At 43.3% G+C, this 16359-nt stretch overlaps 2 protein-coding genes across 8 annotated transcripts in view; one reads left to right on the forward strand and one right to left on the reverse strand.

The window, feature by feature from the left end:
• magl (MAX dimerization protein MGA-like) overlaps positions 1 to 2019 on the forward strand; it is a 42405-nt gene extending 40386 nt beyond the window's left edge. For both annotated transcript variants that reach the window (XM_067418398.1, XM_067418399.1), the window contains 2 exons: positions 1549 to 1605; positions 1741 to 2019. In XM_067418398.1, the coding sequence (XP_067274499.1) occupies positions 1549 to 1605; positions 1741 to 1952 (269 nt within the window). In that variant the 3' untranslated portion in view covers positions 1953 to 2019. The remainder of the gene's footprint in view (positions 1 to 1548; positions 1606 to 1740) is intronic.
• A 3328-nt stretch (positions 2020 to 5347) lies between these two features.
• Positions 5348 to 16359, reverse strand: LOC137041754 (zona pellucida sperm-binding protein 4-like). Of its 6 annotated transcripts, XM_067418401.1 has the most exons (10): positions 15833 to 16351; positions 7104 to 7193; positions 6851 to 7022; positions 6584 to 6771; positions 6420 to 6517; positions 6189 to 6346; positions 5914 to 6106; positions 5697 to 5844; positions 5539 to 5611; positions 5348 to 5455 (listed from the first exon to the last, which is right to left on the reverse strand). In XM_067418401.1, exons 1-10 carry the CDS (start codon positions 16310 to 16312, stop codon positions 5379 to 5381), a joined length of 1677 nt encoding a protein of 558 aa, XP_067274502.1. In that variant the 5' UTR covers positions 16313 to 16351; the 3' UTR covers positions 5348 to 5378. The 6 variants fall into 6 exon arrangements, with proteins under 6 accessions (XP_067274502.1, XP_067274501.1, XP_067274503.1 ...); XM_067418400.1 differs by having other exon boundaries at positions 6851 to 7193; XM_067418402.1 differs by lacking the exons at positions 5348 to 5455; positions 5539 to 5611; positions 5697 to 5844; ... (4 more) ...; positions 6851 to 7022; positions 7104 to 7193 and adding exons at positions 9803 to 9911; positions 9995 to 10067; positions 10153 to 10300; ... (3 more) ...; positions 11041 to 11228; positions 11308 to 11536 and having other exon boundaries at positions 15833 to 16359.

Raw genomic sequence — 16359 nt, forward strand, 5'->3', positions numbered from 1 at the left:
CCAATGCAGTGCCTGATATTATTGACCGGGTTATGTGTTTCTTTACTGGATGCATCATCATCTAGCCGTTATTTATTTCTAGTCATATGGTCATGTTTTCATCATAATAATACATTTTATTTAAATGCGCCTTTCTCTGCACTCAAGGACACCGTATAAAGATACAATAATACATTTTAAAAAACAGTAAAGATATAAATAAGAATATAAAGAAGAACAACTGAAAAGAATGGGACATTAAGTAGTGTTCAAGTTATGTTTGTATTCATCAACATATATTTTCTTTAAATATTTTCGTATCTCCATGATGGCTATGCACCAGTGTTAAATTTGACAGCAAATTTTGATTTAGTTTTAGTCATATTTTAATCGCCTGAATTGGAGATGCTGTAGAAGCGCAGCAGCGCCGGGTTTTCCCGCTGTTAGATCCGCACGTTACAGCTCAAATGTGCGCATCCTTCACACAGGACATCAGTTCTGACGGATCTCTTCCCTAACATTTTCATCTTATTTTAATTCGTTGCTGAAAATGACAGTTGATTTCCATCATAGTTTTTGTCATCCAACACTAGTTTTTATTTAGTTATCGTCTACCTTTCGTCTGTGATAAAAGATTGTTGACAAAATTATGACACAAAATTATCCAGAGCTGGACAGTCCCTCAGCTCATCTCCTCGAGTCCTGTACTGAAGTTCACTGTTTGAGTCTCTGTGCTTTACTGGAGTATTATTTTTTCTGTAATCTTCTGACTTTAACTTCACTCCATCTGAAAGACAAATATCGTCCTCTTTACTCCACTACATTTCTATCAAGGTCCTCGAAGTGGAAAGTCGTTTCTGTCGCAGCTTTGAAAGTCAGTGATGATTTTTTTCTTCTTTTAAAGGTGTTTGGGTTTTTGCAGAAAGCCTTTCAGGAATCACTCTTGTAGAGTCTCGTGAAGTTCAATGATTTCACAGCATTTATTAAACACTGATTTATAGTTTAGAGCAAAATGGAAGAAGACGGATGTCCAAATGCTCATTTAGTGGAGTATTCACATAAACAAAGTTGATTCTGTCTTCAGTGAAGGTGAACAGTGTGAGAATATCAGATGTGTATCAGTGTATTGGATCCGTGCATTCGGCCTTAAAGTGACAGCAGCTTTGTAACTTTTCTACAAGTATTTAAATGAGTTTAAGTTAGTCGTCTGCTAGTGTGTCAGATGGAGCGTCACTGACTGGCTTAAACCATGATGGCATAATGTGCATTTATACAACTATAACACAATAATGCGGCGACATAAAGAAGGACATTTACTTTTGATACTTAAGTACTTTAGAAAACAAATACTTCTGTACTTTTACTCCAGTAAAAATCTGTCTTTACAACTTTCACTTATAACAGAGTAATATTTGACCAGTAGTGCTTTAACTCAAGTAATGAAGTACTTTGTCCACCTCTGAAATTAACACTGCTATGCCCTAAAAAAGCCAAATAGGCCCATCTCTAGTATCAGATGTGATGCAGTAGATCTATGGGGTGAAATTAACCGTTTTCTGGCTCTTTCAGTGGCGGAACAGGAAACTGAAGCTCCTTCATCAGAATCGCCTCAACGCAATCAGTCAGGTGAGTCCAGATGAGGAGTCCAGTCTAAGGCTGAACATGTTCTTCTTCATGTGTTCTTCTTCATGTGTTCTTCTTCATGTCTTCTTCTTCATGTCTTCTTCTTCATGTGTTCTTCTTCATGTGTTTGTTCTCCAGTGGTGAAGAGACCCTCGCGTCTGCCCAGTATCATCCTGCAGTCCTTCACTAATCCCGAGGCTCGTCCTCCTCATGAATGCCGTCGGACCGAGCCTGAAATGAGCCGTGATGGGTCTGAAGCAGGTGTGGTGCTCCACCATAATAATACCGTAGGAAACACAGAGCTTTCTGGAGTCCAGCCCACACCAAACCCCTCGCTCTCATCTGATTAATCTCACCACATGATGCTTTCCAATGTTTGCATTAAAGGGTTAGTTCAGCCCAAACTGAAACTTCTGTCATTAACTCCTCTCCCTAATGTCGCTCCACACCCGTAAGACCTCCGCTCATCTTCACACACAGTTTAAGATATTTTATATTTAGTCCGAGAGCGTATGCAAGTGTATGCACACTATACTGTCCATGTCCAGAAAGGGAATAAAAACATCATCACAGTAGTCCATATGAGACATCAGTGGGTTAATTAGAGTCTCTTGAAGCATCCAAAATACATTTGGGTCCAAAAATAACAAAAACTACGACTTTATTCAGCATTGGCTTCTCTTCCGGGTTTGTGTTCAATCCTCAGATAAAGATTCAAACGGTTATGAGTCAGCGAATCGATCAATGTTTGCCAGTGTCACGTGATTTCAGCAGTTTGACACTCGATCCGAATCACTGACCCACACTGATGTCTCATATGGACTACTGTGATGATGTTTTTATTTACTGTGTGTGAAGATGAACGGAGGTCTTACGGGTGTGGAACGACATTAGGGAGAGGAGTTAATGACAGACATCTCATTATTGGCTGAACTAACCCTTAAATATCACTCAGGATATGAACTCGTTAACCCACATTGGGCAGATATTTCTATGGCTGCTTGTTTAATACTAAACATTTTTTGCACAATCGATGGATTATGTGTTTCTTTTGGTAAAGCAGATTTATTTTTGTGTTTTATGAATATCATGCTTGCGTTCATCTGTGATCACTACATGAATCTTTGATTGATCCGGCTGGAGAATAACTGATTATGCATTATCTTGATCATCTTCAAATGGCCTCAGGATTGAGTTGATATTATGGCCTTGTGCATCAATAAAATTTATATCCTTATAAATGTTTTGGTGGTTTTATTGTCCTGCGTTTATAATTGAAGAAACAGAAAGTGATGCGACTTTTCAGTTGCATACACACAACAGGTCTAATGTTTAACAAAATATGCTCAATTATGATTTGCATAAGCATTTTAAATCCAGTGCTTCTTAGGGTCCAAGCACCGAAGCTTCGTAGGCACGTATTGTAGTCTTGAGTCTTTGGCAGCTGATAGAACCGCTTGCTGTAAAGTTATGAAATTTGGCACACTGATAGAGGACAGTCTAAACTGACACCACATCAAATTTGGCGTCTCTAACGCAATCCCTCTAGCGCCACCACCTGTCCAAAGTTGCACTCACATTATGCTAATAACTTAAACCGTAAGGGCTAGAAACATAATTCCTCTGATCCACGGCTCAAGTTGAATCGATTGCACCCCATGACATCATTTTCCATCATAAAAACTTTTCCGCCATTTTGAATTTTCAGCAAAAAATTATTTTCGAACTTAGGCTGTGCTTTGATTTTTACGAAAATTGTAACAAATTTTACGTGGCATTTGCGAAAATGTTCATAAGGCTCTATCTCCGCAATACTTTATCGTTTTCTGGCCAAACTTGGTACAGATCATCAGAAGCATGACCTGAGGCTGCATGCTGTGTTTCGGCACAGCGCCACCTACTGGTGCGGAGATACGAAAAAGGCCTTTTTGCTTATAATTTCTGAACGGTTTGCACAAAAATCATAAAAGTGGTCTCGTTAGATTCAGGGCAGCATGCCTATTCGAATTATAGGTTTCCATGTTGACCATTATTACATTTGTAGTTAAATGCTGTAGTTCAAGAACTCGGTATGCCCTGAATGAGCCTGAGAAGTTTTCATCTGGTGGTGAAATTTTTTTAATTTTTTTTTACATGCTTGTAACTTTGGATGTGCATGACTTATTTTGATGGGATTCACATCATTAGATTACTGATTCATTGCCGAGTCCAACGATACCAAACATGCTAGGTTTCGCCTTGTGGTTAGTGCAATGTTGCGATTTAGCGCATAAGCCACTTTCGTCTTTGAAACCGTTAGTCTGATCGAAACGAAACCACCGTATTGATAGTAAGTGGCAAAAAATGCAATCAAACTAATTTTTTAATATGCTCATACATATAAATGTCTAACTCCTAAACAAAATGAGATTTTCACTAAATTTGACACACCTGGCACTCTGAGAACGCATAGAAAATTGGCAAGATTTTGCCGTAATCAAACAAAAAACTGTAATGTAGTTAGTGCAATTTAAGGTTATCATATAAATTGCTATATTTTATGAATGCACGGATAGTTCATTACTAAACTATCGGCACTGTGCCCTGAAGGTACTCAATAAGTTTCAAGACAGCGCCACTTTGTGGTCAAAACAAAAGTTACAGAGTTATTTGTAAAGCCATTTAAGAGCATGTGGGATGAAAGAAAGTGAATGTCTTTTTGTTTTACTCCTGGGCAAGGCAAATGTCCTGCGCTGCCGTAGTAGATAACTAGGTGTTGGAGCCACAGACAGGAAGCAATGCAGTGGTGATGACTTGTCCTTAATAAAGTAAAAGTATGTAAGGTGGCTTTGCCTCATCTCTCACTCTGCAATGGGAGTGTTGATGTCAGAATACCTTTTATCCGGCTGCAATGTTTTTGAACCCTCTCTAACTCAGAGAGACCTTTAGGTAATCTCCCCATACTGGGCTAGCGTTCCTCCAGAACTGGCCGCATAAAAGTCAAAGATATTTGTTAAAACATCACAAGAGAATCCTGATTTTTTTAGCAACACAAAGAAAGTAGATCCTAGGATGTACTTTTTTTTAAACCATGTTCCTAATTTGGATGTCCCATGATCGGAAGACATGAACTCCAATCAGTTTAAAAGGTGGAAACTCTACTAATTTGCATGTCTTGAAATAACGAGATGAAGGACAGGGAACACCTTCCTCATTCCTAACACTGATAACCATGTCCACTGTCTTAGTTCCATTCTTTGCCAATGTAAATTCCTGTCCCCATTAGTTCGGGCAGGTCACATTAGTCAAGCTCTCATCAGCTGAATACATCTACCTATAGGAATACGATGCCTGTCAGAGCTTTCATTAGTAGTGACTGGGGGATATCAGCATTGCTTTTTGGGGGTTTATCACTGCTCTTATTCATGATGCACAGGGAGTTCTTGCCCAGAACAGAACCATACCACCAATCTAAATTGTTTTAATTGTATCCTCTGAGGATAGTGGTCTTGACAGAAGTGCATTTGATACCAAGGTGGAGGATAATCCCTGTCACCAGTTTGGAGTGTGTCACAAGTGGACAGGGGAGGTTTATAGGGACAGACCCTTGATTATGACAGAGGGGATGAGTCTACACAGGTACATTTGACTCCAAGTCAACCCATTGCCTTAGTGTGGATTAGGCAAGTAGTGGCCCAATAATGCAAACTGAGAACAGTCATGTAAGAGCCAACGGCATTGGAAAGCAAAACCAAAGAGACACTGATGTTGAGTTAAGTTTATTAAGACTACTAAAGTCACATGACCAGAGTAACTTCTCCACTAGACACCACAGTTTGTCCACTAGAGATTGTCTTGACAGCAGCATCTCTTCCTGGAAGAGAAATTGTAGAATTGAGGGGCATTTAAAAACCAAATTCTCATGGTTCCTGAAGTCAGTTTACAGCAAGCACTCACTTTTCCTAGCACAGCTTTGCTCACAGGAGCCAGAAGAGGGATGGCACACCACTGTACTACAGTGGATGAAGATCTAACAGAGGGGGAAAAGGGTCAAGCCACAGAAACCACTATAAAAAGACTAATATTAAGGGTTCAGGCAGTGCTGTGGAGCGTACGGTTTCCTGCAGAGGAGCCAGTGATGCTGGATCCACAAATGTAAACATCTTCACAACAAAGCGCTTGTAGTGGGTTGGGAACTGAAGACCAGAAGATCCAGCCACCGGAACCAGTGTGGTCAGGTAACGGTCATCCCGGTAAGGGCATCTGGAAGGCAAAGGGGCAGTCAGAAAGGCCTTACAGCACACTAGCCGGATGAAGACCAGCCTTACTCACCCGTCGACCAGAAGGTCCCACTGGGGTAGACTGAGTGGACTGGGGGTTGATGTCGCCCAGCAACGTCCCAGCATCAGGACAATGTTGGGGTCAGTCCTCTCCAAAACACGCACCTCAACAAACACCGGCTCCCGCAGGACTTTGGTGACCGGATAATCAGCGTCACTGTAGTAAGAGGTGTACGCCTCGTCCCCTGAGGAAGAACACAGCATTTAAACAGGAACTGCTGCAACCTGGAGTTGTAGAAAATCCTCCACACTTGGACAGACACTTGCCTTCTGCACAGCCTTTGGTGACACATTGACCATTAGCCAGTCTAAGCTCCACCCTGAGGGGTCCAGGAGCAGCTACTGGTGGAGGTGCAGGAACAGTGTTGACCTCCACAACCAGAGCTTCCACAGAAGTACCAGAGTACCTACACTGGAAGAGAAGCCTGGACAACAAACAGGGAGCTTTAGCATAAATGTTAATACTTGACAAATGCTACAAGTGTAAAAATCACCTACTCAAAATGGCTGTCCCTTGTGATGGAACCAAGTGGTCCGACACCCACTTCATACGAGGAGGTCATCCTGTTCTCATACACCACATATCCACCATCCTCCTGCAAATAGTAACTGTTGGCATCCAGGCCATTCTAAGCAGAACAGAAGCACAAGCAGCTACTCACCATCATGCTCGTGCCACATGCAGTGACAGGGAACTGGTATATAGCAAAGGAAGGTGTGGATCCCACAGGACTGCAAGGTGGGTCGTTTCCACCCAGGAGACGGACTGAATCCAGGCTCAATCGAGGCAGAGTAACATCTCTAGCCACCACTACCACAAACTGACCATCTCTTATACACTGGACAGTCACTGGAACAGGGTAAGAGAGCAGGTTATTGCTGAAGAGAAGTTTAACAGGAACCCCTTTACATTGACTCAACACTCTTACCTGCCTTCCCATAGTAGCACTGCTGTCCGTTAAAGCAGCAGTTGAGCGCTTCACACTCAGCACCACTGGTACCAGCTGGGCCACATTGGATCTGCTCATAATCAGCTACAGCACATTTGTCAAGGGGCTCTGCCTGAACCACTGGCTGCTTAGACTGAACCTGCTGTTGAACCTGCTGACTAGCTTGGTGTTGAACCCACTGAGGAGACTGACTAGCTTGCTTCTGAACTGGCTGACTAGCTTGTTGTTGAACCCACTGAGGAGACTGACTAGCTTGTTTCTGAACCTGCTGATTAGCTTGCTGTTGAACCCACTGAGGAGACTGACTAGCTTGCTTCTGAACCTGCTGATTAGCTTGCTGTTGAACCCACTGAGGAGACTGTTGCCCAACTTGCTTCTGAAGCCGCTGGTCAGTTTGCTGTAACATCAGAGCTTGAGGATTCTGGGGCAGATTACTCCACTGTGGAACACCATGACAGAAAGCACAAAACCACACACAAAGTGCCAGAGACTGCACTGCACACCAACTTCCTGCCATTGTTCAACAGCTAGTCACACTGTTGAGATGCTGCCCTTTGGTCTTTTTGTATTCTACAGATTTTGGCTAATTAACGATAATCCCTCCCTCTTCATTAACAGTCATGATTCTCCAGACTTGCCCAAATGGGAGCTTATGCTACCAGAAGATTCTCATTGGTTCTCAAAATTATGCATGTGATATTTTTTGATTCCTGTTGGTCAGATTCGTCATATTGAGGACAAGTAAAAAGGTTCATGTTCAGGTTTGCTACTGGAGCATGCCCAAAGTACTTTGGGTAGATGTTTGGTTCTCTCCGCTTTGCTTGTAGACATGCTGAAATATTAACTAGCATTATATACCTGGTTTAAAACAATCTAAAAAGCAAGTAAAATCAAATAATTCTGATATAATATTATAATTAAATTCTGTGAGGTAATACAGCCCAAATGCACAAAACATATAGCAGAAATAGACTTCATACAATCAGACACCTAAAAGTTATTTGTAAAGCAATTTAAGAGCATGTGGGATGAAAGAAAGTTAATGTCTTTTTGTTTTACTCCTGGGCAAGGCAAATGTCCTGCGCTGCCGTAGTAGATAACTAGGGCTGCGTCCGAAATCGCGTACTATGTGAGTAGGTACTATTTTTGAATTAGAACGTACTTCGCGACCGTTAAAAAAAGTACGTTCTACATAATATGAATACGGGTAGTATGAATGGAGTCGGACGTACTACATGCGCCATTATGGAATTGTCACGTGATAGACGCCGTCATGACAGCGCAGAGATTTAAAGAGCCCATTCCACCGACTGCACACAATCGCGAGCGATGTTTTTAGATCTGCTTTGCTTTTATCTGTGTTTTAACATCGTTCGAGCTCACAATCCAGAGGAGGCGTCGGTCAGCTCCTCGCAGGTCACGCCTACGTCGAGAGCTTGTGCGGAATTTCTCAAATAATGCAAGTATTATAATGTATTTAGCTTTTAAATATTACCTCAGAAACAAATGTGTGTGCGTCTCTCTATTATTGGAGCTACAGTGGTCCCTAGAGGCGACACCCACCACTGGCACAATGGCTTAGGCTGAGTGTGAATTTGTGTGCCAAACATTTGAAATTCTTGCTACATATCACATATTTGAGCTTCATGTTTTACAAATTAGTTACTTCAAGTGGAAATCCAAAAAAGCTTTGTATCCTACGTATCCATTTGAAAGTTAAATACACAAAAATAAAGCAAATACATTTTTATGGTGTCTGGAGTGTGTATTTTCTTTCTCTAACCTTACAGTGCAGCACTCGTATTCAGAGTAAGACAGCATATTTCTCAGATACACCTGCAATTAGCTTGTTTCAAAAACCATCAAAACATACAGAACGCTTAAACAAAAATACTTAAGGCCATATATTAATATGGAAGTACACGATTTTGGACGCAGCCTAGGTGTTGGAGCCACAGACAGGAAGCAATGCAGTGGTGATGACTTGTCCTTAATAAAGTAAAAGTATGCAAGGTGGCTTTGCCTCATCTCTCACTCTGCAATGGGAGTGTTGATGTCAGAATACCTTTTATCCGGCTGCAATGTTTTTGAACCCTCTCTAACTCAGAGAGACCTTTAGGTAATCTCCCCATACTGGGCTAGCGTTCCTCCAGAACTGGCCGCATAAAAGTCAAAGATCTTTACGTTAAAACATCACAAGGGAATCCTGCTTTTTTAGCAACACTAAGTAGATCCTAGGATGTACTTTTAACCATGTTCCTAATTTGGATTACCCATGATCGGAAGACATGAACTCCAATCAGTTTAAAAGGTGGAAACTACTAATTTGCATGTCTTGAAATAATGAGATTGAAGGACAGGGAACACCTTCCTCATTCCTAACACTGATAACCATGTCCACTGTCTTAGTTCCATTCTTTGCCAATGTAAATTCCTGTCCCCATTAGTTCAGGCAGGTCACATTAGTCAAGCTCTCATCAGCTGAATACATCTACCTATAGGAATACGATGCCTGTCAGAGCTTTCATTAGTAGTGACTGGGGGATATCAGCATTGCTTTTTGGGGGTTTATCACTGCTCTTATTCATGATGCACAGGGAGTTCTTGCCCAGAACAGAACCATACCACCAATCTAAATTATGTTTTAATTGTATCATCTGAGGATAGTGGTCTTGACGGAAGTGCATTTGATACCAAGGTGAAGGATAATCCCTGTCACCAGTTTGGAGTGTGTCACATGTGGACAGGGGAGGTTTATAGGGACAGACCCTTGATTATGACAGAGGGGATGAGTCTACACAGGTACATTGGACTCCAAGTCAACCCATTGCCTTAGTGTGGATTAGGCAAGTAGTGGCCCAATAATGCAAACTGAGAACAGTCATGAAAGAGCCACCGGCATTAGAAAGCAATACCAAAGAGACACTGATGTTGAGTTAAGAAGTTTATTAAGACCACTAAAGTCACATGACCAGAGTAACTTCTCCACTAGACACCACAGTTTGTCCACTAGAGATTGTCTTGACATCAGCATCTCTTCCTGGAAAAGAAATGGTAGAATTGAGGGGCATTTAAAAACCAAATTCTCATGGTTCCTGAAGTCAGTTTACAGCAAGCACTCACTTTTCCTAGCACAGCTTTGCTCACAGGAGCCAGAAGAGGGATGGCACACCGCTGTACTACAGTGGATGAAGATCTAACAGAGGGGGAAAAGGGTCAAGCCACAGAAACCACTATAAAAAGACTAATATTAAGGGTTCAGGTAAGGCTGTGGAGCATACGGTTTCCTGCAGAGGAGCCAGTGATGCTGGATCCACAAATGTAAACATCTTCACAACAAAGCGCTTGTAGTGGGTTGGGAACTGAAGACCAGAAGATCCAGCCACCGGAACCAGTGTGGTCAGGTAATGGTCATCCTGGTAAGGGCATCTGGAAGGCAGAGGGGCAGTCAGAAAGGCCTTACAGCACACGCTGGATGAAGACCAGCCTTACTCACCCGTCGACCAGAAGGTCCCACTGGGGTAGACTGAGTGGACTGGGGGTTGATGTCGCCCAGCAACGTCCCAGCATCAGGACAATGTTGGGGTCAGTCCTCTCCAAAACACGCACCTCAACAAACACCGGCTCCCGCAGGACTTTGGTGACCGGATAATCAGCGTCATTGTAGTAAGAGGTGTATGCCTCGTCCCCTGAGGAAGAACACGGCATTTAAACAGAAACTGCTGCAACCTGGAGTTGGAGAAAATCCTCCATACTTGGACAGACACTTGCCTTCTGCACAGCCTTTGGTGACACATTGACCATTTGCCAGTCTAAGCTCCACCCTGAGGGGTCCAGGAGCAGCTACTGGTGGAGGTGCAGGAACAGTGTTGACCTCCACAACCAGAGCTTCCACAGAAGTACCAGAGTACCTACACTGGAAGAGAAGCCTGGACAACAAACAGGGAGCTTTAGCATAAATGTTAATACTTGACAAATGCTACCAGTGTAAAAAAAAAAACCTACTCAAAATGGCTGTCCCTTGTGATGGAACCAAGTGGTCCGACACCCACTTCATACGAGGAGGTCATCCGGTTCTCATACACCACATATCCACCATCCTCCTGCAAATAGTAACTGTTGGCATCCAGACCATTCTAAGCAGAACAGAAGCACAAGCAGCTACTCACCATCATGCTCGTGCCACATGCAGTGACAGGGAACTGGTATATAGCAAAGGAAGGTGTGGATCCCACAGGACTGCAAGGTGGGTCGTTTCCACCCAGGAGACGGACTGAATCCAGGCTCAATCGAGGCAGAGTAACATCTCTAGCCACCACTACCACAAACTGACCATCTCTTATACACTGGACAGTCACTGGAACAGGGTAAGAGAGCAGGTTATTGCTGAAGAGAAGTTTAACAGGAGCCCCTTTACATTGACTCAACACTCTTACCTGCCTTCCCATAGTAGCACTGCTGTCCGTTAAAGCAGCAGTTGAGCGCTTCACACTCAGCACCACTGGTACCAGCTGGGCCACATTGGATCTGCTCATAATCAGCTACAGCACATTTGTCAAGGGGCTCTGCCTGCCCCACTGGCTGCTTAGACTGAACCTGCTGTTGAATCTGTTGACTAGCTTGCTGTTGAACCCACTGAGGAGACTGACTAGCTTGCTTCTGAACCTGTTGACTAGCTTGCTGTTGAACCCACTGAGGAGACTGACTAGCTTGTTTCTGAAGCCGCTGGTCAGTTTGCTGTAACATCAGAGCTTGAGGATTCTGGGGAAGATTACTCCACTGTGGAACAGCATGACAGAAAGCACAAAACCACACACAAAGTGCCAGAGACTGCACTGCACACCAACTTCCTGCCATTGTTCAACAGCTAGTCACACTGTTGAGATGCTGCCCTTTGGTCTTTTTGTATTCTACAGATTTTGGCTAATTAACGATAATCCCTCCCTCTTCATTAACAGTCATGATTCTCCAGACTTGCCCAAATGGGAGCTTATGCTACCAGAAGATTCTCATTGGTTCTCAAAATTATGCATGTGATATTTTTTGATCCCAGTTGGTCAGATTCGTCATATTGAAGACAAGTAAAAAGGTTCATGTTCAGGTTTGCTAATGGAGCATGCCCAAAGTACTTTGTACTGGTAGATGTTTGGTTCTCTCCGCTTTGCTTGTAGACATGCTGAAGTATTAACTAGCATTATATACCTGGTTTAAAACAATCTAAAAAGCAAGTAAAATCAAATAATTCTGATATAATATTATAATTAAATTCTGTGAGGTAATATAGCCCAAATACACAAAACATATAGCAGAAATAGACTAAATACAATCAGACACCTAAAAGTTATTTGTAAAGCAATTTAAGAGCATGTGGGATGAGTAAGGGATAATCTCCACCCAGCCGGTTGTTATCGCAGAATAAACCCCTTCAGATTGATCAGGACCCCGAGGCGAAGCGGAGCCTCACTCTGAAGGGGTTTATTCTGCGATAACAACCGGCTGGGTGGACATTATCCCGCTTATTACACGGCTAGTAGTCTCAAATAAATAATTATTAGACACAAAATATTGTCTCGAGATTAAATATTTTATTAGCTCTTACGCAAAGCTTCCGCGAAGGAAAACAGTTCCAACCTGCTTTAAGCCTTTATCTATTGCTGAAGATTTGCCATATGCCCTTGCTAAATGTTGAAAATGAATGCTGAAAGGGTTAGTTCACCCAAAAATGAAACCAAGCCTATGATTTACTCCACCTGAAGTTATCATAGGTGTATATGACATTCTTCTGTCAGACAAATACAATCGGAGTTATATTTAAAAAGTCCAGGCTAAAGTTAATCCAAGCAGTTGTTGTAGTTGTGTTTGAAGTCCATAAAAAATGCAGCTGTCCGTCAAATAACGTGCTCCACACGACTCCGATGGGTTAATAGAGCCTTCTGATTCGAATCGATGCGTTTGTGTAAGTAAAAAAATCTATATTAAAAACGTTATAAAGGAAACCCGCCTTGAAGTCTTCCATTGTAACCCACGGCTGTTTAAGCCACAAGATGGCGCCAGCGTTAAGCACAGAAGTAGTACTGGTCAAGATAACTCGCAGTACCCGGATGAGCGGTGTGTGTTATCTGGAAATAACGTACCGCTGGAATGCGCGATTGACCAATCAGAATCAAGTATTTCACAGAGCTGTGTAATAAAAGAAAGTTAATGTCTTTTTGTTTTACTCCTGGGCAAGACAAATGTCCTGAGCTGCCGTAGTAGATAACTAGGTGTTGGAGCCACAGACAGGAAGCAATGCAGTGGTGATGACTTGTCCTTAATAAAGTAAAAGTATGCAAGGTGGCTTTGCCTCATCTCTCACTCTGCAATGGGAGTGTTGATGTCAGAATACCTTTTATCCGGCTGCAATGTTTTTGAACCCTCTCTAACTCAGAGAGACCTTTAGGTAATCTCCCCATACTGGGCTAGCGTTCCTCCAGAACTGGCCGCATAAAAGTCAAAGATATTTACGTTAAAACATCACAAGGGAATCCTGCTTTTTTAGCAACACAAAGAAAGTAGATCCTAGGATGTACTTTAACCATGTTCCTAATTTGGATGTCCCATGATCAGAAAAGACATGAACTCCAATCAATTTAAAAGGTGGAAACTCTACTAATTTGCATGTCTTGAAATAACAAAATTTAAGGACAGGGAACGCCTTCCTCATTCCTAACACTGATAACCATGTCCACTGTCTTAGTTCCATTCTTTGCCAATGTAAATTCCTGTCCCCATTAGTTCTGGCAGGTCACATTAGTCAAGCTCTCATCAGCTGAATACATCTACCTATAGGAATACGATGCCTGTCAGAGGTTTCATTAGTAGTGACTGGGGGATATCAGCATTGCTTTTTGGGGGTTTATCACTGCTCTTATTCATGATGCACAGGGAGTTCTTGCCCAGAACAGAACCACACCACCAATCTAAATTATGTTTTAATTGTATCATCTGAGGATAGTGGTCTTGACAGAAGTGCATTTGATACCAAGGTGGAGGATAATCCCTGTCACCAGTTTGGAGTGTGTCACATGTGGACAGGGGAGGTTTATAGGGACAGACCCTTGATTATGACAGAGGGGATGAGTCTACACAGGTACATTTGACTCCAAGTCAACCCATTGCAAATATTCTTAGTGTGGATTAGCCAAGTAGTGGCCCAATAATGCAAACTGAGAACAGTCATGAAAGAGCCACCGGCATTGGAAGCAATACCAAAGAGACACTGATGTTGAGTTAAGAAGTTTATTAAGACCACTGAAGTCACATGACCAGAGTAACTTCTCCACTAGACACCACAGTTTGTCCACTAGAGATTGTCTTGACATCAGCATCTCTTCCTGGAAGAGAAATGGTAGAATTGAGGGGCATTTAAAAACCAAATTCTCATGGTTCCTGAAGTCAGTTTACAGCAAGCACTCACTTTTCCTAGCGCAGCTTTGCTCACAGGAGCCAGAAGAGGGATGGCACACCGCTGTACTACAGTGGATGAAGATCTAACAGAGGGGGAAAAGGGTCAAGCCACAGAAACCACTATAAAAAGACTAATATTAAGGGTCAGGCAAGGCTGGGGAGCATACGGTTTCCTGCAGAGGAGCCAGTGATGCTGGATCCACAAATGTAAACATCTTCACAACAAAGCGCTTGTAGTGGGTTGGGAACTGAAGACCAGAAGATCCAGCCACCGGAACCAGTGTGGTCAGGTAACGGTCATCCCGGTAAGGGCATCTGGAAGGCAGAGGGGCAGTCAGAAAGGCCTTACAGCACACTAGCTGGATGAAGACCAGCCTTACTCACCCGTCGACCAGAAGGTCCCACTGGGGTAGACTGAGTGGACTGGGGGTTGATGTCGCCCAGCAACGTCCCAGCATCAGGACAATGTTGGGGTCAGTCCTCTCCAACACACGCACCTCAACAAACACCGGCTCCCGCAGGACTTTGGTGACCGGATAGTCAGCATCACTGTAGTAAGAGGTGTATGCCTCGTCCCCTGAGGAAGAACACAGCATTTAATCAGAAACTGCTGCAACCTGGAGTTGCAGGAAATCATCCATACTTGGACAGACACTTGCCTTCTGCACAGCCTTTGGTGACACATTGACCATTAGCCAGTCTAAGCTCCACCCTGAGGGGTCCAGAAGCAGCTACTGGTGGAGGTGCAGGAACAGTGTTGACCTCCACAACCAGAGCTTCCACAGAAGTACCAGAGTACCTACACTGGAAGAGAAGCCTGGACAACACACAGGGAGCTTTAGCATAAATGTTAATACTTGACAAATGCTACCAATGTGTAAAAAAAAAAAAAAAAAAAAAAAAAAACACCTACTCAAAATGGCTGTCCCTTGTGATGGAACCAAGTGGTCCAACACCCACTTCATAAGAGGAGGTCATCCGGTTTTCATACACCACATATCCACCATCCTCCTGCAAATAGTAACTGTTGGCATCCAGTCCATTCTAAGCAGAACAGAAGCACAAGCAGCTACTCACCATCATGCTCGTGCCACATGCAGTGACAGGGAACTGGTATATAGCAAAGGAAGGTGTGGATCCCACAGGACTGCAAGGTGGGTCGTTTCCACCCAGGAGACGGACTGAATCGAGGCTCAAGCGAGGCAGAGTAACATCTCTAGCCACCACTACCACAAACTGACCATCTCTTATACACTGGACAGTCACTGGAACAGGGTAAGAGAGCAGGTTATTGCTGAAGAGAAGTTAACAGGAACCCCTTTACATTGACTCAACACTCTTACCTGCCTTCCCATAGTAGCACTGCTGTCCGTTAAAGCAGCAGTTGAGCGCTTCACACTCAGCACCACTGGTACCAGCTGGGCCACATTGGATCTGCTCATAATCAGCTACAGCACATTTGTCAAGGGGCTCTGCCTGCACCACTGGCTGCTTAGACTGAACCTGCTGTTGAACCTGCTGACTAGCTTGCTGTTGAACCCACTGAGGAGACTGACTAGCTTGCTTCTGAACCTGCTGACTAGCTTCCTGTTGAACCCACTGAGGAGACTGACTAGCTTGTTTCTGAACCTGCTGATTAGCTTGCTGTTGAACCCACTGAGGAGACTGACTAGCTTGCTTCTGAACCTGCTGACTAGCTTCCTGTTGAACCCACTGAGGAGACTGATTAGCTTGCTTCTGAACCTGCTGATTAGCTTGCTGTTGAACCCACTGAGGAGACTGACTAGCTTGCTTCTGAACCTGCTGATTAGCTTGCTGTTGAACCCACTGAGGAGGCTGTTGACCAACTTGCTTCTGAAGCCGCTGGTCAGTTTGCTGTAACATCAGAGCTTGAGGATTCTGGGGCAGATTACTCCACTGTGGAACAGCATGACAGAAAGCACAAAACCACACACAAAGTGCCAGAGACTGCACTGCACACCAACTTCCTGCCATTGTTCAACAGCTAGTCACACTGTTGAGATGCTGCCCTTTGGTCTTTT

This window comes from Pseudorasbora parva, chromosome 15 (assembly GCF_024679245.1).
Source record: "Pseudorasbora parva isolate DD20220531a chromosome 15, ASM2467924v1, whole genome shotgun sequence".
Taxonomy (NCBI): domain Eukaryota; kingdom Metazoa; phylum Chordata; class Actinopteri; order Cypriniformes; family Gobionidae; genus Pseudorasbora; species Pseudorasbora parva.

Coding starts and splice junctions, on each gene's coding strand:
- LOC137041754 (XM_067418400.1), bottom strand. CDS start 16,312: ATGGCAGGAAGTTGGTGTGCAGTGCAGTCTCTGGCACTTTGTGTGTGG. Junction 6,518..6,583: donor CATGTGGCACGAGCATGATG/GTGAGTAGCTGC, acceptor TACTATTTGCAG/GAGGATGGTGGATATGTGGT. Junction 5,612..5,696: donor TGGCTCCTCTGCAGGAAACC/GTACGCTCCACA, acceptor CCCCTCTGTTAG/ATCTTCATCCACTGTAGTAC.